The sequence below is a fragment of the Nansenia antarctica genome (genome assembly GCF_963989245.1).
Source record: "Nansenia antarctica genome assembly, chromosome: 8".
In the NCBI taxonomy this organism is placed as follows: domain Eukaryota; kingdom Metazoa; phylum Chordata; class Actinopteri; order Argentiniformes; family Microstomatidae; genus Nansenia; species Nansenia antarctica.
In genome coordinates, this window is record NC_137678.1 from 57,605,088 (window position 1) to 57,631,954 (window position 26,867).

General features: G+C 46.8%; 1 protein-coding gene across 1 annotated transcript; it reads left to right on the forward strand.

Moving 5' to 3' along the window:
• The first annotated feature begins 601 nt into the window (after nucleotides 1–601).
• nap1l1 (nucleosome assembly protein 1-like 1) lies at nucleotides 602–26,867 on the forward strand. Its single transcript, XM_080538653.1, has 15 exons — nucleotides 602–693; nucleotides 4,976–5,014; nucleotides 6,596–6,684; nucleotides 8,337–8,439; nucleotides 10,998–11,139; nucleotides 12,530–12,610; nucleotides 13,095–13,223; nucleotides 16,785–16,856; nucleotides 16,971–17,110; nucleotides 18,627–18,772; nucleotides 20,959–20,978; nucleotides 21,095–21,217; nucleotides 22,788–22,820; nucleotides 22,949–22,999; nucleotides 24,888–26,867. The coding sequence occupies exons 2-15, from the start codon at nucleotides 4,998–5,000 to the stop codon at nucleotides 24,924–24,926; spliced, it is 1,185 nt and encodes a 394-aa protein (XP_080394779.1). The 5' UTR covers nucleotides 602–693; nucleotides 4,976–4,997; the 3' UTR covers nucleotides 24,927–26,867.

Here is a 26,867-nt window from a genome sequence, read left to right on the forward strand (position 1 = left end):
TATGCTTCATTCAATTGTTTAGAACTCAGAGTTCGAAGTCGAGTTTATTGTTACATCCCATTATACCAGTATAAGAGAGTAACATTCTTATTATAAGGCTTCAATTCCTCGAGATTGCAGAAACAGATCAGGACAAAAAAATCTGCACCAGAATGGCTTTACAGACTTATAATAGTAATAGTCAGTATTCATGGTGCATGGTGGTCTAGTTCCAACAGAGACCAGTTGGGGGGCAACATGCTCTCTTGAAGTTTGTCACCTTCTCTCTACCCTCCTCTTATCCCCCGGAGCAAAACTCACAACAGCACAAAGCCACGGTCTTGTTGACATCATGCAATTATGCATCTTCAATCTAACCTTCTAACCTCTGAGGTGTTGTGCTGTGTGATGCCCCATGACAACAGTACACTGGTGCACCCCCCCCCCCCTAGGGAAACAGCCAGGGGATTATGAAAACACTTCCCCTCACTAACATATTATTCCAGAGTCAGAGCGCGAGCCCCTCCCATAATAGAACGTTGCCCCTGGTGACCGCCGACGTTGACGTGATGACGCGAGGATGTATATGAGCGCGAGCGGCGGGATCTCTCTCCCTTTTTTACCGCCATCAGAGCGGAGGAGTCTTTCACCCCGGGACCGCATCACTGCGCACTACTACCAACGCCTAGTCAAAGCCGCCGCCTGCTAAAAGAGGTAAGAGAAACGCGTTGAAATCCTTATAGCTTAGTATTACCAGTTAGTACCGAATACGTTATGGATATGTGGTTGTTTACGTTGTCGTGAGGTAAATAGTAACGTTGTACAGTCGAGGAGAAGAACGGAGTGGATAGCGCTCGAGCTAACGTGTGAAGTCACACAGCAGCAGCCATTGAGACCGCTCGAGCCTCCACCACCATGATGATGATGCTAAGCTACATGCTACATGCACGGTGGTGATGGGGTCATGGTGCTAAGCTACATGCTACATGCACGGTGGTGATGGGGAGAGACCGCTCGAGCCTCCACCACCACCACCACCACCACGATTATGCTAAGCTAACATGCACGGTGGTGATGGGGTCATGGTGCTAAGCTAACATGCAGCACGGTGGTGGTGATGGGGATGAAAATGGCAGTTTATTCTCTGACCCGTTCGAAACATGATTCGCTACGTTTGAAACGAAGGAAGGAATACTACCGGGGCGTTCTAGTTCTATGTTCTAGTTCTAGAACATGATTTAGTTGTGTGTGCATAAGTATATTATTTAGGCTTGACCTTATGCCTTGGTGAGGGGACTCAGGGGAGGTGGAGGTGGAGGGAGAGAGGGAGATGTGGTGGAGGAGAAGGGAACACGACCTTTATGCTAAGCTAACCAAGCTAGTTGTCAATTCTCCTGATTCTTTCTGTTTGACGCAGCGGTTATTTTATTTCGCCAGACGTGGTTAGCTTAGCTAGCTAACTATTCTCTTCCTGTGTAACTTGGCTAAACCAAACCACTGTAATGTAATGGGGATGGTTGTGTTATGTCAGTGAGTTTTGACTGACTTCAGCCAGCCAAGACAGTTGTCAATCATAGATGGACTGTCATACTGTCACTGTCTTGTGTATGATGACTTGCTAGTGCAAAGAAGTGCGTAGCTGACGGGTTAGTAGCAGCCAAGAGTACCATTAAGAAGTTAATCAGGTAGTTAGTTGGTTAAATAGGGAATTTGTTGGAAAGCCAGTTAAATGTTAGGGGATCCATTGTTGCTGTTGGACTGCAGATGGCTGTGTAGTTTACTGTACTAGCTAGCTAGCTGTGGGTGACGCACACATCACGGAATTGTGATTAAGTCTTTCCTGAAAGTTGGTTGTGCTAACACACTTGTTAAAGGCTTTTAAGCCTTTATGCTCCTCCAGCTAGCTAACCCAGCTACCGTTTCTTTTGTCAGTAGCCTAGCCAGCTAGCATCGCGTGTGTATGCAACACGTGGTCGTGCTGGTGGATGAGTTGTGTAAAGGCAAGCCGCGTTTTAAAGATGATTTCACACTTGAGGAATTTTTCGTAATGACCCGAGTTTAGGACTTCGTCGCCAAAGCAGTGGCACACATGAATCACTCCATAATAACAGTGTCTGCTTCTTCAGAAAATGAAATGCAGTATAATCTTGAGATATTTAGCTGAGTAACTGGTAGCTAACAAGACATGAGGAGAATTCCATAATGTAATGATATGCTAATACATCTTTGAAGGACCATCTTGAAACTTGATCTTTGAGATGCCCAACGTTTTTGTTGGGGGAAAAAATCAAGTAGGCCTACCAGTCAATTATAACTAGCCTACATGTTATGTCAAACTTCTTAATTGATCAGATTGAGTTTCTAATACCACATGCCCATGGCCATGAAAAGTACACAAAGCAATGTGTAGGAAGGAAGACGTTGACATGCGAGTCGCCAGCAGTGATCTGGAACTTCAGCAATGTGGCTGAGCATAACTCTGACAGAGAGAGGCCCTGTGGGCTCTGCCAGGCTTCAACAACATGCCTGAGGAATTACTGGCATACCGGCGTGTTTATGATACCAACATACCATCATGCCATTTTTAACATCTGTATACACTGGTGTGGTGGTGCTGGTGGTGATGAATGAGGGTTTAATGTGGTGGTGTAATGTGTAGTGCCCCTTTAATAAACTGTAGTTTGCTTCATTCTCACTTAAGCATTTTTTATCTGGGTGGAGATCCACCGAGTTGAAATGTCAACGCCTGCGATTCTCTTCTCTCCGTCAGTGTTGAGTGGTGCTGCTGCTGTCTGAGCTTCTCTCTCTCTCTCTCTATTAATGGCTTTTACAGCCCTTGTTCTCTGGTATTAATAATTTGGTGTTGTGGAGAACATGCATGAGTTGGGGGGAATGTGCCTCGCGAATGAGCTGATCCCAGGCCAGCTATTGTAGCAATGCGTTTTACAGTCTGGGTCCAAATGGCATCTGTTATCACCATCACATATTATTGGCAAAGTAGTAAATTGGAAATTTGAATCTCCTAAGATCTCCACTGATCCTCCTGTGCAAGGTAATCTCCATTTCACCTGCTAAAACACGCTTCTAACCGTTCTCCAGCTGGCCTTTACTCAGGTGGGGGGGGGGACAAGACTTCTGTGAAATACTAACCAACAGGCATAGGGGCAGCAGGGAAGGTAGCTGTAGAAGAGCTGCTGAAAGATGGGGAGTAGAGAAGAGGATGCAGACAGCTGTTGGAGGACCACACAGGGCAGACCAGATCACAGGGTGGGCCTACGCTGGCCGTGTTGGTCCGCACTGTTGCTGTGATCTATGGCCCAGCTTCCCAGATCGTTGTTCATGTCGAGGCTCTCTCTGATGAAAGTGTTAATACATGCTCTCCTTTCAAACCTAACTTTTTATAGTCTTAGTTAAAAGCTTTTTATACCTCTGTTATACAGCGCCCTTGAAACTGTGGTGAATCATTGCTGTCGAATCCATATCCCTTCGTTTGCACGCAAGTGCATGAAAATGCTTCTTTGTGTTCTGTAACTGAGCCAGTAACACCTTGAATGTTTTCAGTCATGCGTCTTTAAATTGGCTTTCCTCCCTTCTGCTATGGAATTAGTCATCAATCACATCTAGTTGACCCGAACTGGGGTAAGAAATTACACTTGAGAGACTGTCAGTTAATGGAGCTGGACGTAGAAATCTGCCACCTTTGAGCCAAAGAGACGAAATTCAGTTTGAAGTTCAAAACGACATCCTCCCTAATAGTGACGTAAACCCCTGTAATGGACTTGCCGTGTCCGACATTAGCTGTCAGAGAACCCTCCAGCAAATCCATACCCTGTTGCCAGAAGTCTTTGGATTTGAGCTTTGGCTCCAAGTGTCTAACCCCTCCTCAGACCCACGCTTCAACACTGGTAATCCATCTCCCCCCGGGGAGTCCTGTGGGGGGGGTTCAGCAGAACCACAGTAAGTCGCCGGTCATGTGACTCAAAGCTATGGTTGTTGTCGTCGTCTCCCTGTATGCGATGACCTCATTGAGGATCACAGAGCTAGGTAGGTGAGATCCAACGCAGGTCTTCCAGCCGTCAAAAGGAAAGGATGACATGCCGTCTGGTTCCTGGTGTGAAAGGACAGACGGACTGATTCTCACGCCAGCTGCGGTCCTGACCCTCTCCCCTGCGCCCCTGCAATGGGACGGTCAATAGGCTTTGGCTAGCTGGCTAGCTCACTTCACAGTGCCCCGTAGCTCCTGGTGGGCCAATACCAGTGGGGAGGGACGGGGTGTCTGGCTTCATCCCTGGTCAGAGGGCCAGGCCTTGGGTGCAGTGCGCTGCTATCAGGTAGCCGCCCCAGTGTCACCGTCCACCAAGGCCCTGTGCTAACCCGCAGCACCGGTTAACTCTGCTCAGATTTGATGGGGGGGGGGGGGGGGGGGGGAGTGGGAAATGAGTGATGTGTAAGGATGATTGTGAGCAAAGACTCATTGTTGCCGATGCCTCAGTTAATGGGGTCATCTCTGAACGAGGAAGTTGTAATTATTGGGTATGAATTTCTGTTTGACATACTTGACCTTGGGACAGGGTGCCGGAATCAGCAGCACTCCTTTTTGTTTTCGTCTGGGAGGAGGAGGGGCGGGGGATTAGTTTACAGTTAGTGGCTGTTTTATGGTAAGCAAAGCTGTGTAATTGCAATACGATTTTAAGCCTTCTGACGGCCGCTTATGTCCTCTGAGGCTCTTAACGACATGGTTTCCACGCGAAGCCACCAGCAGAAATATCAACCTGCCTCAAAACGGAGAGTTTAGGACGCTAGAATATTATGTAACTCGACTACTAACAAATAGGTCATGGATGAGTACTGTTGCTGGGCAAATAACACATTTGAATTAATCTATTGACTTGTTTTCCGTAGCTACCTGCCTCCAGTATTGAACTGATGTATCGCTGCCTTGTCTGTCTCTCTGATCTAACGTGTTTTTCCCCTCTCCCCCCTCTCTTTTCCCCAGCATCATTCAAGACCCAGCTAAGATGGCAGACATTGACAAGTAAGTGCATCTTCTCTCCACTTGTTTGCTACTGTGCAGCAACAACAACAACAACAAGTTATGAGCACCACAACTTGCTCCTTAAAGTGTCAACTTTGCAAACAATCCCAGCTCTGGATCGTTACCCAGTCATCCAGGTGGATCTTCCCCCACCACCCCACTGGTTTCCAGGTGTCTTCTAAATTGCTGTCTTGCCTCTCCGCAGCAGCACTGTCTAAACTCATCACTGAGGGCAGTTGATTGTTGTTGTTGTTGTGCTGTATGCAGTTTGCCCTCTTCTGCCTGTTCTATTGTGGCCTGTAGTCCTAACGTGGCTGGAGCTCAGCCCTGGCTGGTGGTCTCTGACAGAACGGTATTCATGTCAAGGTTATGTGGGTGATGTATATTTAGGCAGGTTAGTTAGTTTTTTCTCTCTTTCTTTTTTTTTTTTTACAGAAAGTTTATCTCGATCTGAATTTCTTTTGGATGTATTCACCCCCACCCACCCCATCCCCTTTACCAAAACGCAGTTTGGGTAAACGCTCAGTGCGGTATTAGCTTACGTGATGATGTCCCAATCCCATCGCATGTTTTTGAATCCTCCTGAACATGGGTTCCCTTAACTGCTAATTGAACTGAAAAAACAGCCAACTGTTATTTTAGTCCTGCACTGCAGTGTGTCTGAACTGGTGCCGTCATGCTGATTGACACGTACCATCCATACCCTGTCAGATCTTGTCCACCACATCATCATGCTGGTAGGACTTCTTCTTTATTCTAGCATATTCTAACTGATGTTGCAGTGAAGCTAGTCCCCTGTTCATGATGGGCTGTCAGATATGCCACGGCAGACTCGTCTCCGCATGGTGTCTGTCTCTGCGCAGGACGTCCCGCTGTGAGTCTCCCAGCAGAGGGGCGTCCTCACCGGAGCAGCCGTGGAAGTGGCTGTTTACTCAGCCTCGACTGCTTGGGATGCCACGCCTGCGTTCGGGTTTCATTGGCTCGCTCTGGACTCTCGCTCATTCACACACACACACTCTCACACACACACACACACCGCCGGTCCCCGCATGCCCCGTCTGTCGCTAGTCGACACCTCAGGGGTTTTGATAAACGGCCGTTGAGGCCCCGTGCGCCTGTGGCTGTCTCACACCGCGGGGGGCGGAGGCTCTCCGCCACCGTCCAGTCAGGTGGACAGAGGGACGTGTCTGTCTGGTGACCCCCCCCAGGGGGGCCGCAGGGGGGCCGTTCATGGGTGTCGATGGTTTGGATGACAACTTCACGTCTTGTAGCCAGGTGTAGCTTTATTACTTGGCTGTCTGATTTTTACCTCGTCTTCTAGTCCTCTAGCTATTCTTCTACCTAGTCTTCTAGTCCTCTAGCTAGTCTTCTGTCTCTAGCTGTGTGTTGAAGCTGGGGCTCATCCAGCACGTTTCAATGGTTTGGAACGTTGCAGATGAAAACAACAGAATTTCAAGACCTGACATAATTTGCTGTTCTACATGAGTCAAACATGTCTGGCTGTCTGTCTCCTGCGTTTCTGTCTGAAGGTTTTGTCTTGTTTTAGCTGACCCTCCTTTCTCTTCGTGTGTGTGTGTCTAGCAAAGACCAAGCTGAGATGGACCCGGCAGACATGGAGGACGTGGAAGAGGTGGAGGAGGAGGAGACCGGCGAGGACGTCAACAGCAAAGGTAAGCGTCTCCGTTGTCCCTGACGAGACGACAGGGGCCTGTTGGCAGGGCCTGTTGTCCTCTGATTAAAATAAATTAATTAATGAAAATGTGTTATTGAATGTAATGAATCTTGCATCTCGTCTAGATGAGTAACAAGCCTAGACAGAATTAGGTGGCTCTTTGTCCCCGGCTATTTATAGCCCTGTCTGAAAACAGTCTGGGCTTCGGCGATGCTCACCGCTCACCGCATCCCGCGTCAGCGATCTGTCACCACCATACCCCCCAGGAAACAGCTTCCATACGGTCGGAGCCCGCCAGTGTTTGTGTAGAACGTCCCAGGTTTTAGTACCGATTTCGATCGACCACGCCTGCCTCTTTCCGTCCCTCTCGGTAGCACTTTTCAGTTGCCACTCAACAACGAGGCCCCTGGAAGGCCCACGAATCGGAGCATACGGAGTTGAAGCCTGGCGTATGCGAGCGACGCAGTGTGGCTGCTGGCGCGCCGTGTAAATTATGCAGCATCCCTCTGCCTCAGCCGTTCTCCCCTGCTTGGAAATGTGCATCTCTTAACGGCGGTTGGGCTTTCCTGTCAGGTGAAAGGAAGGCTTCTCTTATTAAGTTCTATGGGCTATAGTCTAAACTGAGATGTTGAGGGTTGTACATTTGACCAGCCTGGCTGGTGACTGTCATAAGCAACGAACACCAGGGCTGTCTTAGGGGGTATTCTCGCAAGTCCGAATCGAGACCCGGAGCAGGTGGATGAGTTTGCAACATTGTTGCATAAATTATTTCTCTGATTTGTGTTCTCACAGCCCTTTATGTAAACGAAGTAACATACGCAATCGAAGCAACAGACATGGTAGTTGATTGGTCAGAAAAAAATAGAATTGCCCGTTATCCCGCTCTTATCCAGATCAACACGCATGCACTGTTGTTTTTTTATGGACTGCCTCGAGCAGCGTTCTCACCAAAAGCGAAGCAAAGTGATGGATGCGTCGTTTGTAACCGGAGTGAACTTCAAATGCGGGAGCAACTTCGAATGCGCGTTCTCACAGCTCCAAACGACGCAGAGCAAAGCGAACTTTATCCTAAACTCTGTTTCAAGTGAAGCAAATGTTCTAGTGAGAACACCCCCTTAGTGTGTCTCCCGTCATCCCCACTGATCTGATCTGCTCTGCAGTGTGCCAGGGGCCGCTCATTCCGCCGGCTCAGACCCGTCTAGCTCAGTCCCTTCAGTTCATTAGTGCAGACGGGGGAAGTGGGTAATTTAACAGTTAAGACATGTCTTGGTCAGGTCTGTGAAGAGAAATCATGCACCACGCTGAGAGCCTGATGTATAACCCTACCACAATATCTGAGACCTACACACACACTCACATTTTACATACAACTAGGCAACTATGAAGATTCTTGTATGTATCTAAGTAAAAGGTCTCCCTTCCCATCTCCCCTTCCCTCTCTCCCTTCTCCCTCTCCCCCCCTCCCCTCTCTCCCTTCCCCTCTCTCCCCTTCCCTCTCCCCTTTCTCCCCTCCTCTGTCCCCTCTCTTCTCCTCCCCTCCTCCCTTCTCCACCTCCCCTCCTCTCTCCCTCTCTCCTGTCATCGTCATCCCAACCGCCCCGTGTCCTCTGACACCGCTAACGTGTTCTCTCCGTGTTCTGCCTCCCTCAGCCCGCCAGCTCACCGTGCAGATGATGCAGAACCCACAGATCCTGGCCGCGCTCCAGGAGAGGCTGGACGGCCTGGTGGGGTCGCCGTCAGGATACATGGAGAGGTGAGATGTCTGAACTAATCAGCTAATCATTCCAAGAGTGAAAACAAAACAACTCCCCCTAATGAAACTCATTAGATTTGGGAATATTTCCCCATCAAACTTTTCACATTTGTGTTTTATGCTTGCGTGATATAGCCTAAACTTTCTAATTTGTATGAATCTTTTCTCCCAAACATAAGTGGTTGAGTATAATGTCTATTTAAGGCGACACTCTGAATCGGTGGATCTGAAGTAGCTAATTTTGAGCCGAGGGTAAATAAAAGTCGCCCGAATTGTCAACATGCGAGTGCCCAAGGGTGACTTCATTCACAAACATATCCTCTAATTATGACACTTCATTTTGGAGCCGATGATCAAAGTGTTCTCGCTAGGTAAATACCACTCAAACACTTGACACTCTAGTTGCTGAGTTAACATGTACAGCACTGCAGCAAGAATGATTCAGTCTCTTCGGCTGTGGGGGGTGGGGGGGGGGTCTGCAGTGAACGCTCCTTTTTTTGGTATGCATTGCATGGTGTATCTGGCTGTGGTGAGAGGAGGTGGACTGTTTTGCCAATGACTTCATTTAAAAGATGGCATCTCTGCGAATCATTCTCGCCTGTTGGACCTCTCCCGTGGTCACATCAGGGCTAGTACTTCGCTAGACTGACGCACCAACAGGAGAACTAGCAGTTCTGACATCCATGGCGTTTCTGTTCTCACCCTGCACCCGTTGGTTACAAGTCTAAGACCCTCAGTAGTGCCAGATTAAAAGTTGGAGAAAGAGATTAGCGATTAAAGACCCAATTGTGTCCTACAGTAGTAACTAGTAAATCTACTTATTTTTACATTACCAGACATTATTATTGACAAGATGGGGCTTTTCTTCTTGTTTAATCAACCACTCTACCAGCAAACTGCTAGGCTATGCCACGTGGACAGTGAAGCATGAACTCACTGGCGGTTCCCTTTTGTACCCACACAAGCGCTGTCAAACGGCTAGCTTTCCCATAGCCTTGCTTACCGTTTAACATCCGGTATCTGAGGAGACGCAAGTTTAAAACTTGGATCGGACCTGGTTTGCAACCGCCTGACGTCTGTTGTGTTGTCTCCCTGGTCCCCTATAAAAAAATAGATGGCATCTAAAAGACATAAGCCAAGTCCTCTGATTCTGGACTCTGGTGCTTTGAGATAAAGTGTTGCAGGAAGGAGACTCTGTTTCCAAACAGACTCGTATTCCCAGACACTCAAATCACCCTCGGTCCAGATGGTATCATGGATCCTCCTTCACTCCCTCAGCTTTTATCTAACAAAAGAGGGACACCTGAAGATTAAGCCTATAAATCCCAGCTGCGTATAGGCACGCCATCATTTGTCCTGTTGCCATTAAACAAGGGGAGAAATCTCGATAAATTGTTCTTGGCAACAGTTCCTGTCCTCGAGCGTGGCAGCGAGGGGTGCTAAGAAGCGGCCACCTTGAGTTATGGACGACCCGGACAGTCGCCGTAGATTCGCTACGGGCTCCAGAACTCTCAGCAGATTAATCGCTCCGCTGTTGACCCAGCACGTGGCTGTGATGATGATGACATAGTTTGGGCGTTGTAAATCATATTTCTCCTCTCTTCTCCACGAGTGTGTCAGAGAGGAACGAGGCCCTGAGGGGGGTGTCCCTCAGTGTAGCCCAGGATCCACCGCTTCTCCCCGGAAAAAGCATCAGACAGTAGTTGTCGCTGACTGAGGAAATGAAACAGCGGTCTTCATTCTAGCCGGGCCGTTAATCCCTCTGGACAGTTTTCCCGTCCCCGTCATGCAGTGGTGGTAACCCCGTATCAAAGCTCGTTTGTATCAGATCAGACGCGCTCAGATGAGAAACCATCTCTCATGACTCTGAAGGAGGTTTCGAAAAGGCAGGAATGTGCCATCCTTCGTTAGATGGGGGGGAGGCAGGGAGGGGGGGTGGGGTGAACCTCCTTTAATAATCCACCTCTATCTGTCAGTGATGGCCAGCTCCTTATAAGCTCTCTAAGCTTCATCCACAGTGGGGGGAACAGTGGCGCCTGGGGGGTTGGGAGTGTTGGGAGGGGGGGGGGGGGGGGCGTTGGCGGCTCTACCATAGTTGCGTAATGCCGAGGCTAAGTGCAAGTGGCCGGGCCTTCTTACATAAAACATGAACACTTATCTTGAGCTTAGCTCCTCACTCTGAGCCATGCGAAGGCCGGTTACTCCCAAGGCCTGGTGGAGGAGGCCTGGTGGAGGAGGCCTGGTGGTGGAGGAGGCCTGGTGGAGGAGGAGGCCTGGTGGAGGAGGAGGCCTGGTGGAGGAGGAGGCCTGGTGGAGGAGGAGGCCTGGTGGAGGAGGAGGCCTGGTGGAGGAGGAGGCCTGGTGGGAGAGGCCTGGTGGAAGAGTGCCGGTCACTGTGCCCTTTGGCCTTTGGCCCTGTCACACCCCTGTCACATGGCTGCTGACGTTTTATCTTCTCTCAGGGGACTTCAGTTGTGAGTGCAGCAATCGGTGTCGAGGAACGGATCGTTGACCCTTTTCTCTCTCTCTCTCTCTCTCTCCCCTCCTGTCCTCTCTAGCTTACCAAAGGTAGTGAAGAGACGTGTCAACGCCCTAAAGAACCTCCAAGTCAAGTGCGCCCATATTGAGGCCAAGTTTTACGAGGAGGTCCACGAGTTGGAGAGAAAGTACGCCGCCCTCTACCAACCCCACTTCGACAAGGTAAGCGTACCTAACGCATCTTTATTTATTTAAGTGTTCAATCAATCGTCCGTTGTTTAGAACTCAAGAAAACAGCTGTTCTGATCAGCGTCTGGCCATGTGATGTGATGTTCCTCCTCCACATCTGTGTTCAGCCACTCCCCCCCCCCCCCCCCCCCCCCCCCCGCGCCTATGCGGCGTTCCTCCTGCTGCTGCTGCTGCTTATCATCCCAGGCTGCTCTATGAAGCTCACTCGAGCGTGGCGGCCTCCGGTGGTCCAGTGGTCTAGCACCGCGGTCTACAGTGCACATACACACACACACACACATGCCCATGTCGGCATGGGTTAGAATCCGGCCCCATGCCCCCTCTACTCCTTACCTCTTCTTCTCCTTACTTTCCTGTCTGTCTTCACTATTATATCTGTCCAATAAAATGAAAAATATGCCTCACTCAGAAAGAAAACTAAACGTAGTAATAATAATAATTTGACTGAAGTCTCCCACAAAGGTGCTGTAGCCTTTCCAGGGATCCGGTTAGAGCAGGGAGATGAGGAGAGAAGAGAGGAGGCCTGCAAGCTAGGAGGCACAACAGCAGCTGCGTCCAAACTGCTGTTTTAGGGAAATAATGCAGCTTGGCAGCCCAGCGCGTTTTGCATTTATCTTGTTTTACACAGATTACCTTTTATGAGGCGGGGGGGGGGCTTTTGTTAAATGTAGTCCCCCCCTGGCTCTTGCCATTACAGGTACTGCCTGGGGAATAGGAGTCCTGTTATGGTCCTGGCTTCCTGCCATGCTCTCCTCCTGACTCACATTAGGTCATAGCGAGCTGTCACCAAGCTCTCAGAGAACAGATGAAATAGCCTGTCTTTGTCCATGGCTGACGGTTCCCCTCTGTAGCTACTTTAAAGGTGTGGTTCACTCAGGATCTCCACAATTAGATACTGTAGGGAATGTAGATATTAGATATGGTAGGGAGGGAATGTGATATGAATCGTGAGCGTGCGTTCCCGTAGATCATCGACTTGGTGTGCCGTCTGCAGTAATGTGCTGTGGGTGTTACAGCAGTGTAACGCTGCTGGTGTAATAATCTTCCTCGTTCTAGCACAACGACTGCCAATGGCCCCAGGCCTGAGCATAGATTACTTTCTCCTGCTATGATTGGTGGATAGATGATTCACTTACTCATACTTAGTCAAATGTATCGATTGTAAGTCGCTTTGGAATAAGACATCTGTTAAATCTGCCAAAAATGTCAATGACGCTGATTTCTCTCTCTCTACCTCTCTCTCTCTCTCCCTCCACCTCTCTCTCTCCCTCCACCTCTCTCTCTCCCTCTCTCTCTCTCCCTCCACCTCTCCCTCTCTCTCTCTCCTCCACCTCTCTCTCTCTCTCCCTCCACCTCTCTGCAGCGGAGTGACATCGTCAAAGCAGCCTACGAGCCCACAGACGAGGAGTGTGAGTGGAAGGCAGACGAGGAGGAAGAGCTGACAGTAAGTAAGCAGGTACAGGTGATCCACGCCTGCATGCCTTGTCATCAATGCAGGGGACCAGTGGCCGTGCAGCATGATGGGGTTCCCAGTGGGGTTCCCCTCCTTCTAACGCATCTCCTGTTCTTCCATTCTGTTGGATCTGTGGATGTTTTAGATGTCGTAGCGTTGAGTTAAATATCGGTTTAACTGAGATCTAATGTCTGGGGTGTGTGTGTGTGTACCCTCAGAGAGAGAGAGAGAGAGAGAGTGTGTGTGTGTGTGTGTGTGTGTACCCAGAGTGTGTGTGTGTGTGTGTGGATTTCTGGGTTCTGCTTTGTCCTGTGTAGACCTTTCACCAAGGGGGATGTTTATGTTTTATGTGCTAACACATTTCATTGATTTATAGAAAGTGGTTCAGAGAAATGGTGCAAGATGTTGTGTAATCTCCCCCCCCCCTCCCCCCTTATTTAAAGTGAGATGTTCCTCCCCTGTTTCCTCTCTTCAGGAGGAGATGAAGGAGAAGGCGAAGGTGGAGGAGGAGAAGAAGGACGAGGAGAAGGAGGACCCGAAAGGAATCCCAGAGTTCTGGCTAACGGTCTTCAAGAACGTGGACCTGCTCAGCGACATGCTGCAGGTAGGCCCAGGGGTGCGGGAGGCAGCAGACAATGGCAGTGGATGAAAGTAGGTCAGGACTGAGATATTCACAGCTTACTTTGAGACGACGGCACATCGCCGCCACCTACTGGTTGGGCGGAGGCATTTCAGCCCTTGCTCTGAAGCCCCGTTTACACTGAGGCGTTGTCCTGGGGGGGGGTGATCAGCGTCGCTAAAGGAAAATCTAGGTCTCAGAAATACGCCTGGTTTATCCTTTAGAGATGTTTACGGATTTTCTATGTAACAATTGTAGCTGTTGTTGTTTATGTAACCTGGACTAGGGCACCTAGTACCTCCAAGGGTTTTACTTGTGGCAGACCGAGTCATGGGCCCTGTTAGAAGCCCATCAGGGGTGTGTGTGTAAATGGGCCAACGGTGGAATGCAGGTATGCTCATTTGCATTTGCACTAGGGGTGCAACGGTTCAGTTGGCCCACGGTTTCGGTATGAACCTCGGATTTTGGGTCACGTTTTCGTTTCCTAGAATGTGACTCGTATATTTAAGCAATATCACATGAGAGGGAGTGTGTTATACTGAACATCAGCACGGCTGTGATTGGGTCGTAGGTACGAGGCCGCAGGCCGATATTCAGTATAACAGCACGACCTCAAGTGTGATATTGCTTTTATACAACAGTTCTACAGCGACATTTATTAGTTAACAGTAATAAGCGACAACAGATTATGATTTGTTTGTTTATTTAATCATAAAAATAAACCAAAAATAGTTCAGCAACTGAACTTCAAATGGATTGTTGCCTAGTAACCTGAACACAAACAATGTAGTCTAATTAACGGTCATTTAGTAGAACATCTGTGCGGCGGAGTGATAGATATAGACACAAGTCCCAGTGCTGTTATGCTGTATATCAGCACTCATGGAATGCCTCTTGTCCAATCAAATCCAATCAAATGACTTGGTCGGAACTAACTGTTGTGTACTATAATATAAAAAACGGTTCAATATAGAACAGATAAGCGTTGCATTCCCTAATTTGCATTGAATTCTACTCTGTCCTGGGCCCCGCCTCCCCCACAGCAAACTGCAGCATAATGATCTAAATATCCTTGATTTGGCCGATAGCCTTCAAGCAGCTCTAAATAGCATCTGTCAGCCTTCTATCGACAATGTTATGAGATCAGGTGACGTCCACTCACGTGTGTCGGTTCTAAGCCCGGTTATGAATCTGATAATGGCTCATGCGGGGTAGTGGTGGTCTAGTGGATAGTGAGTTGGATTTGTGATCAGAAGGTTGTGAGTTCAAATCCCGCCTGAAACCACACCACTACTAGTGTGCCCTTGAGTAAGGCACTTAGCCCTCAGTTACTCCAGGGGGAATGTCCCTGTAATTCGTAATTGTAAATCACTTTGGATTAAAAGCGTCTGCTAAATGGCAAAATTAATTAATTAATTAATCTGCCTACATAGGACATGGATGGCTCATCTCTCTGTCTTCTGAAGCTGTCCTACTAGGCATGTCTTTAGAAATACTTAATTTTCCCCCCTGTCACTGGGCAAGGCAGTGTCCTCTTATGACACTGATCTTATATCTGTCAGGGGAAGATAGAATGAGGCCATGTTCATCCCAGTCATCTCTGTTCAGTGAGGTAAAAGGCTGGTTCATGCTATGGCCACAGATTTATCACAATAAAAATAATAATAAAATAAAAAAACACTTAATGTTCTATTATCGTTGGACAGCTGTGTTCGCTACAAACGTCCTGCACCATCTCTGCAGCGCCATCACGTTGGAATCAGCCTCATTTGGCCAGGAACAGTACCAACTCTGCCATGGGAATTACATTGGGGGAATTCTCTTTTTGCGCAGAACTTAGAGTATGTTGGTGCCATGACTGTTGATTGATTAGATTTTTTTAGATTTTTATTTACTTGTTCAAGGGGGACACAGTACATTAATGAACACTTAAATGGAATGCGCACATATCATCAGTGTAAATGTACCTAATTATAGCCATCATAGGCTAATTTCCGTTGGTGGTCCCCCTGCCAGAAGTAACAGGGCTACATTTCCTAATGGAAGAAATCTGGTTATGGGGTAAAATAAACACATCATATAGATCAGGGGTGCCCACACTTTTTTGAACCAAGATCTACTTTTCAAGTAGCCAGTCTGCCAAGATCTACCAGTCTAGTTTCAACAATCGCAAACGTACACGCACGCACGTACTACACACACACACACACACACACTTCCCAGCCTGCATAGTAAACTCACAATACACTCTCTCTCTGTCACACAGCCACACAGGAGAAGACCATCACAAACCCTCCCTCTTTGCTATTCTCACACACACACACACACAGACAGACAGACAGACAGACAGACACACACACACAAACACACACACACACACACACACACACACACACACACACACACACACACACACACACACATTTGCCAGTCTGCATAGGGAGCCATAGCACAAACCCTCCCTCTCTCTCTCTCCCCCCTCTCTCTCTCTCTCTCTCTCTCTCTCTTACACACACACACACACCTCAATTTCTCTCACTCACACACTGACAGCCAGTCTGCAGTACCATAGCCAACTACTGATCCAACAAACAGAAAAGTAAACCAGATACAAAACAGGTAATTCCCTAGTTTGAAAGGAGGAAATAAATGCATTTCTCTACCTTAGTGGGAGACCTGGCACTGGGAGGAGGCAGCTAGTTTCTAGTAGTCAGGGCTGTAGGAGCTGGTTGCAAGGTGTAGGCAGGCTGCAAGGTGTCATCAGCCACTGTGGATCTGTCATCGAAAAGGCAATCTGCAGCCTCGAGAAACGCTTTTTTCACAATTTCGCCGTCTTTGAATGACTTCTTGTGTTTAACAAGAACGTGACTGACGCGATAAGAAGCTATCGTTACAGCCGTACGTTTTCGCTCTTTTGCCACATTTCCCTTCTAACAGCCATCGTAGATCTGCAGATCAGACAGACGCACTTCCAATATCACATCGTGTAAAAGTCCTCCTCCCATTCTGGATGGAAGTTGTACGTTATTGGTTTCTTACTTGGTCCAGCTTCCCCACTCATTTGTATACCCTTTCTTTAGTAGTAAATAGTAGAAATTGGAAGGCTAACTAGTTAATTAGTCTCGCCGGTATTTTGTATTTTGTAGTTGGCGCTGTTGACTGCGCATGCGTGGTGAACCGTGTGTTAGGTGAAAAGATCAGATCGCAGACTGGCTTACCTGTATGTCAATCAAGTGGCAAAAGCCATAGTGAGGATGGATGATAGGCGAACTTTTTTTTCTTTTTTTTTACTTTTTTGGGGGGAACTTTTTGTTGTTGTTGTTGTTCAATGCCATGCGATCTACCCATACTACTTTTGCGATCGACCTGGGCACCCCTGATATAGATAGTCATGATTTAAAATAAACACAAAAATACAGTAGCTAAAATAAAATCAGATGGCATCTAACCTAAGGCATCTAGCCTAACATGCATCACAGTAGGTCATATGACTACATATGACTGTTCCGGATGGTCATCTCAATGTTATTCCATGGTGTTTTGCAGGAACACGATGAACCCATTCTCAAGCACTTACAAGACATCAAAGTCAAATTCTCAGATCCAGGCCAGCCAATGGTGAGTGTTTTACATTGCTCTCTGTGTTTTTGAGGTCTATCAATCAAAAATATACCTGGCAGTTTAACCCCCTCCCCCTCACCTAAACCCCTGTTCTTTCCTGTCATTCTCCAGAGCTTCTCATTAGACTTCTATTTCGAGCCCAACGAGTTCTTCACAAACACGCTGCTGACAAAAACCTACAAGATGAGGTCAGAGCCAGACGAGACCGACCCCTTCTCCTTCGACGGGCCAGAGATCATGGGCTGCACAGGGTAAGGACCGGCCGCTCACCTTGACAACTCGCTGGATGGTCTGGATCTCAACTCTTCCTGTGACTCCTCTAGTCCTCATCAGGATGCATGGGAGGTCGGAGGTCGTGGTCTGAGGGGAGAGGGCGCTAGGAATCAAGCAAAGACTTTTGAGACTCACACAGTGGTGCATTTAGCTGCGTGATGGTGTTCCAACTTGATAGTTTGGGGGTCAGATTGGATCTCGTTGAAAATGACTACACCATCCCTAACCTTGTATGGCAATAGAGAGTCCTCGTTCATGGGTTATTTCAGTAGCAGTTGTTTATTCATGGTTCCTCGTGCTAAACATACTGTTAAAACACTGAATTAACTGACGAAGATAACTGACTTTCTCAAACTGTCATCGACGATCAAATAGAGCAACTAGTCATTACTGGTTTTTAATTTCCTCTGAAATGTTGCCATAGCGACCGCGCCGACAAGGCATAGTGCTTCCGGTAGGTTCTTTAGGGACAGCCCTAGAGCAGTCACCAGCAGATCTGCGGCCTGCTGCATAAACATAGATAAAGACTGGTCTAAGCCTTAGACTAGTGTTATATTCTCATAAACATAGATAAAGACTGGTCTAAGCCTCAGACTAGTGTTATATTCTCATAAACATAGATAAAGACTGGTCTAAGCCTTAGACTAGTGTTATATTCTCATAAACATAGATAAAGACTGGTCTAAGCCTTAGACTAGTGTTATATTCTCATAAACATAGATAAAGACTGGTCTAAGCCTTAGACTAGTGTTATATTCTCATAAACATAGATAAAGACTGGTCTAAGCCTTAGACTAGTGTTATATTCTCATAAACATAGATAAAGACTGGTCTAAGCCTTAGACTAGTGTTATATTCTCATAAACATAGATAAAGACTGGTCTAAGCCTTAGACTAGTGTTATATTCTCATAAACATAGATAAAGACTGGTCTAAGCCTCAGACTAGTGTTATATTCTCAGGTTAGACCAGTCTAATTAAGACTGCCTGTTGCATAAAAAATGTATCGGCTGACTTATTTTGAGGTTAGAAAGTTAGCCACCTTCCCTCCTGGCTAAGCTTGACTTAAGAGCTGTGTTGCTATGGGAACAAGTCAGGGCTAGTAGCTAGCTAACACTGTAACTCCAGCGCTGTAAACAACTAATCACTAGTTAAAACTGCTAAGCAGTATACTTTTTTCCACATTATATTCCTCCAATATACATATGTTTTCAGCAGAAGAAAAGGGAGTTGATCTCTCAGATGGTGTAGCTAGGTGTAGCTGTTTCGGCCGCCATGTTGTTTTTCTGTTAAGTATCTTATTTTACCTAGAATGCATTGCGTGACAGGGTATCTAAGTCAGTCTTACTTTAGTCGCTCATAGGTGAGCTTTATGCAACAGGAAGAGTATAGCAAGATTGACTTAGACCCAGTCTTAGATCTGACTTTATCTTTATGCAACTGGTCCCTGTTCAGGACCTAAAATCGTCCCGCTCCTTTCCTCCTCCCCTCCAGGTGTCCGATCGACTGGACGAAGGGCAAGAACGTCACATTGAAAACCATCAAGAAGAAGCAGAAGCACAAGGGCCGCGGCACGGTCAGAACGGTCACCAAGACGGTCCCCAATGACTCCTTCTTCAACTTCTTCACCCCCCCAGAGGGTAAGCGTTAGCCAGGGCTCGACATTAACGCCGTTTTACTTGCAGTGATTCCCGCAGAAATTAAATATACTTTGGGGGAACGACTCGGGGCGGGGGGGGGGGAAATTTGAGATTTTCTCAATTCCTGCATTCTAGTGAATTTTCATAGTAACACTGCACTTCAGACAACCTACAACTGGTGATGGTGTCTAGGTCTAAGTGTTAAACAGCTGAGAGCAGTCACTGCTGTTTTTTGTGGTCTTCTTTCACACACACATCTTACCAAGTGACACCAGGAACTTCCAGCTGGCAAGTTAGTACTCTGGGAGCCAACACACGGGCACCTGAGGGGCATCTTTTTACTCACTGAGCACAAATTATACTTTGGGGGGAGCCATTATACTTTGGGGGCCCCCCAAAGTATTAACATGCTGTGGGAATCACTGACTTGTCCGGAGTAGTGTTGGCACGATACCAATATTTTACCCTGCGATACTATACCAGCCCAAGTATCACGATACTGAGTAGTATCGCAATACCGCGGCACTTTTGTAACACTTTTTATTTTTATGAACATGCAATGTATTTATACAAGTTACAATAACTTAATGAGTGGTGCATGAATAACATGCATTTAATGCATTACACTGTAACTCTACAGGTAAGTAAAAGTACTGAAACCGATATTTTTGTGAATAACATGTTTATTAATAAGTAGTTTGAAACATCAAACAGACCAACTGGCCTTTTGCAAGAGTATAGCAAAGTAGGTGTGTGTGTGTGTGTGTGTGTGTGTGTGTCTGTCTGTCTGTCTGTCTGTCTGTCTGTCTGTCTGTCTTTCTGTGTCTGTATGTCTGTCCGTCTGTGGGGTCTTTTTCACGAACTTGAAAAGTAAAAGCTAACACTGGCATATCAAAAATATAGAGGGCTACTTCCAAACTGTAGCTCAAGACTTAACTCAACTTAAGAAAACTCGTTGGAGAAAACTTGCCGGGTAGGAACGTTACTTCATTAGCTAGCCAGGCTGGCTAGCACCGGCTGGTTAGCCAGCAACAGCAGCAGTGCTGCCGCACACTTTAGCTAAGAAGTTTATTCATTCATTTTTGTAATATTAGCTAATTGCAAGAACACAGATAATTATAACAAATAAAGCCATACTAACCTCATTAGCTTGCTTGTATTCCAGTGCAAGGTCTGGATGACGACATTGTAGGTGCTTTATTAAGTTTGACGTGTTGCCTCCTTTTGCCTGTATGGCATGATTGCATCTCCTGCAGAACGGACGGCCATCATCTATTGCTTTACCTTCGCGATCTGGTTTAAAACCAAAATAGTTCCAGATAAAACTTTTTGAGTTCGTTTTCTTTAGTAATTTTGGCGTTGATGGTGCGACGCTATGGGTAGGGAACGCTTCTGCCATGACGATACTGAGAAGACTGGCTCGCGCCCAGACAGACATCCAGATAACGACAATATATAAGGTAATATTGTGACTGCGGAGATGTGCGCGAGCAAACAAACTGGGATCTGTCACAACGGTGTCGCGAGCCAGTCTTGTCCTCATTAGCAGAACCAGTGAATTTGGTAATAGAGGTAACACATTGCCCCGCTGGTACCGTGTTCAACACGGTAGTATAGTATTCCACGGTAGTACCGTTGTATAAAGCTTATGGTATAGTAGGCACCGTGACATTTTGGCACCGCGGGATACCGTTGGTACCGGTATATCGTGCAACACTAGTCCGGAGCAAGTAAAACTTTCGGCGGGTTTGTTTGCGCGAGCCCGACGACGCTGCTAGATCCCGGATATGTTTCCCTGTGTGCAGGAAGAACAACAGACGGCGCAGGCGCCAGACTAGACTAGATGATCGTGAGTGAAGATATTATCAAAGCGTACAGGTGGTGATCGACAGGCGAGTACGCTTTGGTAATATCTTCACTCACGATCGTCTAGTCTAGTCTTGCGCCTGCGCCGTCTGTTGTAAAACGGCGTTAATGTCGAGCCCTGGGTAAGGACTCTACCCACGTCTCCGCTTATTGAGAAACGTCGCAAGATTGAGAACCAAAAGTTCAGCATTGCCTCGTATATACGGTGATTTGTCATTGGGAGGCTTTGAGGAGAGATTGATATTGTTTTCAGTGCATTTGTTGCTCATGAGTGGATGGTGGTGTTTAACCTATTTACTCCTTTTTTCCCCCTTTGACAGTTCCAGAAAGTGGAGAGCTGGTAAGTAAAGCCTCACCTGTGCTGATGTGAATAGCTTCCATTTTGTGTTAGTTTGCTGCCTTCACGGTGGGCTGCCTGTGACTGATGAGCGGTTGGCTCTCCTGCTGCCCCTGCAGGACGAGGACTCGGAGGCCGTCCTGGCTGCAGACTTTGAGATCGGCCATTTCATCCGTGAGAGGATCGTCCCCCGGGCCGTGCTCTACTTCACGGGGGAGGCCATCGAGGACGACGATGACGACGTGAGTCTGAGTACCCTCGGAGTGTCTGTGTCTCTGTGTGTGTGTGTGTGTGTGTTTGAGAGTGAGTAAGTACCCTCAGAGTGTCTGTGTGTGTGTGTGTGTGTGTGTGTGAGTGTGAGTGAGTACCCTCAGAGTGTCTGGGTCTGTGTGTGTGTGTGTACTAGGGGTGTAACGGATCACGGAAATTCCGTGATCCGTTCGGATCGCCCTCCACGGTTCGGAACGCATGTGTACCGCGGATCAATTGCAAAATGTTAACAAGTAATAATATTAGTTAATATCCCTTGTAAATCACAATGTCGAGTTTCCATGAAAAGATAGACGCGACAGTTGCGGGCTTTGTTTAACTCTAAAGCGCAACGATAGGTTGATAATGCGAAAGAAAAAGAATCCGTTGTTTGCTCACTACACGTGAAACTGGGAATCCACAACAACAAGGCTGTGTTCGTAAATCCGCTCTGGAAACTGATCAGCGTTCAAGGAACGCCTCTTGTCCAATCAAATTACTTGGTCCCTTTATGACGTCGGACCCAGTGTGCGCTCCGGCGCTCTCAAAGCGAATTTACGAACGCGGCCCTAGTGTGTCATGTTACGTTGTTCGGTGGAGAAGTCGAAATGCCTCCCTCGTCATTGAAATCCCATGTATGGGAGCACTTTGGCTTCTCTGTCAACTATGACGGGAGGCACGAAAAAGGTAGCTCGACAACTTCTGATAATGTAGGCAATTTTTTCATACCATGTTTAAAGTAAGGTTTCACTTTATTATTTAGTTAAAAGTGGCATAAAACATGTTTATTCATCTGCTTTAAAGAGCCCAGTGATTCACTGCTGCAACCAGGCGCCTCCTCCCTCTCTCCTATCATTTAAATTGAGTGTATTTCAGTATAATTATGTAATGTTTGAGTGTAGAATATGTTATATATATGTATATATATGTATGTATATATATATATATATTACCAGTTTTGACATCTTGAATGTTGTTGGTTTTTGTCACATAGTAAAAGTGGTGTTTTTACAGAATTCAAGGAAAAAGCAGTTTTTATAAAAACAAAAATGTTTTGTGTTGATCCGAAAAATGGTCCGATCCGTGACTCAAAAACCGTGACACGATCCGATCCGTGAGTTAGGTGATCCGTTACACCCCTAGTGTGTACCCTCAGAGTGTGTGTGTGTGTGTGTACCCTCAGTGTCTGGTGTGTGTGTGTGTGTGTACACCTTCAGAGTGTGTGTGTGTGTGTGTGTGTGTGTGTGTGTGTGTGTGTGTACCCACAGAGTGTCTGTTGTGTGTGTGTGTGTGTGTGTACCTTCAGAGTGTCTGGGTCTGTGTGTGTGTGTGTGTGTGTGTACCCTCAGAGTGTCTGGTGTGTGTGTGTGTACCCACAGAGTGTCTGGTGTGTCTGTGTGTGTGTGTGTGTACCCTCAGACTGTCTGGGTCTGTGTGTGCACCCACAGAGTGTGTGTGTGTGTGTGTGCGCGCGCCCACAGAGTGTGTGAGAACTTTGTCTCTGTGAAGTGCTGCAGTCCTCTGTACCGTGTGTTCCTCTAACCCTGCTGTTGTGTTTTGCAGTATGATGAGGAGGGCGAGGAGGCTGATGACGAGGTAAGGTCTCAGGCCCTGGTCTGTGCTCATCACACTCTCCTGGTCTGTGCTCATCACACTCTCCTGGCAACACATTGACTTCTCCCATGTGGTGTTTCTAACCTCTCCTGCTGTTCCTGTGTCACTAGGAGGGCGAGGAGGAGGGAGAGGAAGAGAACGACCCAGACTATGATCCCAAGGTGGGTGGCCCTGCTCACTGCGTCTTACCGTTAGCAGATTGTGAACAGTCAATCAGATTTCAACATACAGAATACATACTGTCAAAATGCATCTCATTAACGCCAGCTTTTATTGGTTTTTATTTTGTTGATTTTGACTTGAGCACGCCGCAGTCTGGTGTCTCCACAACTGAGTACTTCTGTTTAGGGTCGATGCCGAAACAGAACACACAGCCAGTTGCCTCCATGCTTCCTTGTCAATTACTTATAATTTAGGTCAAATCATAGAGGAGATGTGACTGCTTAAGGTTTAGCTCTGCTACGAACCCAAAAGATGCGGGGGGGGGGGGGGCGTGGTGGTGGTGGTGGTGGTGGTATCTTTTCTGATTTGGTGATCTGCAAGATTAATGTTTGATGCATTATTCAAGTGAAAAGGCTGGGTGTTTCTTCACGTTTTGTGTTAATGGAATGCCTTAAAAGCATGCTGACTTGCTCTTCATTCTTTCTCAGTTGAGACTGCATGTACATTTGCAACTAGATACTAAATCTATTTATATATTTATTTATTTTTAAAATTTCTGTAGTTCTGCATATATTTTTATTTATTTTTACATTTTTGGGGAAAATTTTTAATAGGATGGTACTCCTGCTTCTCTTTTCTATATACAAGCCTCTCTGAAATTCTGTATTCTGCTATTTGCTTTTTAATTCATAAATGTTCTCATCTCCAATCACTTGGCCCCCTTTGTCAGCTACTCTCTAAATTTTTCCTCACTAGGTTTAAGTGATGTCTGTAGAAATAACCCTGTCCTGGTAGGTACAGCTTGTGAATTGTCAGCTTAATGCACCCCCCTCCGCCTCTCCTTTTGGTTTTGACCTCCCTCCTCCTCCCGCTGCTCCACCCATCTCCATGCCCCGCCTCCTCCTCCTCTCCCACCTGCACTTCCAACTAACATAGTGGGTTGTTGTTGTTTTTACTTTAACCCTAGTGAGCTCTGCATTAGCTCCTGTATCTCTTCTGTATGTTGAAGCTAGTTTAACTTTTTTTCCCCCCAATTCGGCCAATTTGTCCCGTCTCAAAAAATCTTTTCAACACCAATATATTTTGTTTTTGTTTGGTCGGGAAAAGAGTTGTCTGTCTCAGTCCTCCCATACGTTGAGTTTTGTGGAATTGATGTTTTTTCAGTGTGTGAAAGTCATTCCTTCATTTCCTCCATGAGTCTATCCGTCCTCCCGTGACTGAGGTCTAAGGAGGTGTGGTGTTGTCACCCATGGGTGTGCTAGCTGTGTTCCCTGGCCTGGAGGACTGTTTGCACCTGTAGGTGTACGTGCACTGTCCCGCCTCCTGCTTTGCTCCCAGTAGATATGATTTTCTCTTCCCCTCCCCTGTGAAAGAATAAGGGAGGGGGGTGGCAGGGGTGTCGACATCCCAGGTGCAACACCCCAAACAATCCTCCTAGACTACTTTGTAAAGGCTGATCGTAAGCACTGCATCACTGTTACGACTTCAATCACCCAGATGCAGCATTTATGAGAAGCTCTCAAAAGTGTTACTGAACTACAAATGTCATTTCATTTGTCAAATGTTTTTATTTTTATCGTTCATCAACACTTTTGTATCTCCATTTATGAATTTGTGATGTATTGATATTTGATTTCCAGTGGCATGTTCTGTCTAAGGACATGCTACTGTTGTTATGCGGTGTGGAATGTTATTATTACATCACTGCTCAATCAAAGCTCCTGCTTCCAAGACAGTATTACTCATATACCTTGTCGGTGTGTATGCAAGTGTCGCTGAATGGCCACGCCTGAAGTGTGTGTGTGTGTGTGTGTGTGTGTGTGTGTGGTGTTGTGTTGGTGTGTGTAGCTATAACAACCCCCCCCCTCCTCTCCTTCCCTCTTGCAGAAGGATGCGAACCCCCCAGCGGAGTGCAAGCAGCAGTGAAGCCGCCTGTACGGTGGCCTTGAGGATCAACTGCACTGTAACAGCTTCTCAAATAAAACATAGTTACTTACCGCCTTATAATGTTTTGTATTTTTCTTGGTAGGAATAATGATTAAAAAAAAAGAAGGGTTTCAAGATTTTTGTTACAAAAACTGATAATATAACGGGGGCCGTGGCTCGATATGCATAGTATTTTACTAGACCAGTTTTTTTTCTTTTTTCTCCCTCTTCCTCCTCCTCTGTACAAATAGTTAGAATGCAGAAACCCCCTCTCAAAAAAGCATGAACGTGTTTCTTCACTGCTAAAAAATAGTTTGGGTTCTTGTGAAGTTTTTTGTTGTATTGCTCTTAGACAACAGCTGTGGTAGGACTGATGCAATGTCAAAAAGCCAACCCACCCCTCCCTTCTCCTCCTCATCCTGCTACCAAAGTTACCAGTCGGTCAAGTCCTGGTTGTCTGAGGTGATTTTTATTTTCATTGTAGCTAGCCGGCTCTTGAGCACTGTCATAGCAATGCACTGTGTTTAGTCATGGCTAAGGAAGGAACCGGTGTTGGACCTGGCTGCCTGCTTGCATACCGGTGGAGCTCCGTTTGGCTACTCGACCGTGCCGCTTAAAAGAATTAAACGCTTTTTACAGGCCACTTAAGTAAGCCGAGATTCTTCACTTTTCACTATCGAAACATTCCAGTATGCAGACTGGCAAGCATCAGAAGGTGAACGCCTGTTCATGGGGTCCATAATTCCTCTACTTTATGGTCTGGTTTGTTAAATGAACAGAACCATGTGTTAGTGCTGCTAGATTTGATTGAGTATGAAGTCTGCAAACCATTTTACTTTTTATTTTTGTTTTGGTTTCTTTCCTTACCGAACACTGTTCTGACGACTTAAAAATTTTGCGTTAAGGGGAATGTTTCTCTCAAGCAACATGGCTTGGTGTGTGGGGCCCGGTTCAAGACTCCCTTAACATTCCAGATAAATTGATGAGGGACAGTATCAGGGGGATGCCAGTAGGGGGCGCCCATGGCCATCATCTGCTTCAGGCTTTTTCTATAATAGCACTTTGTACTACTTCTGTCATGTACCAGTGGTGTCCTCTGTGTATGGTTTCGCTGTCCGTCAAGTTTTTTCCTTTTGCGCAAATCGGATGTGAGCAGCACTTGAGTGATTTGCTGTCGCTCCCACATTACATACCCAGTGTACAGAATCGCTTTGCCCTGGTCACAAACATTTATAGGAAGCTGTGTCAGTGTATTGCCCCTTAAAACATGGGAATCACGCTTGTCCTGTAAGAGCTCTGGAAAGAAGGTGAATTTACGCTGAAGGAATGTGGAAACCAAACCAAATTCTGTATAACGTTGTCATGTGGTCTGGGCTTATGTAAGCAAGTCTTTAGGCGAGGATGAAGCTGGGCTGTGTCAGTGCCTCAGACGGGCCCTCGAGTGCATAGTTAATATATCACTGTGAAGGAAAGAGGGGAGACTTGTCTGGAATAGAGCGAAGGCTTCACTGTGGCCATTGCCCCCCACCACCACCCCACCCCCCAATATGTAGCCCCCCCCCCACACCCACCCAGCAGGTCACACTGAAGCGTGTTAGAGCAATACTTAGTCCGGGGAAGGAACAGAACAGAAGTAGCTGACCCACGGTGTCCCTCTCCTATTAGTTGGAACAGCCGATGTCTTTGGTCGTTGTGGATGTACAGTATGTCTGTCGGAGGCATCCTCGGTGCTGCCTCTAGTGGGAGCTCCAGGGTACTGCTCAATTCGGTGGGAGACGACAGATGATAAATCAAAGAATTATTATAATAGGGACGCAAAACTGGATTTGTCCAGATCGTTTTGAGCAGCTGTTGTCGAAGCAAAATGCTATGCTACAAAAATACTAATGTACTCAATAACTGTATGTGTATGTATATTCATGAATAAATTGGTTAAACGTG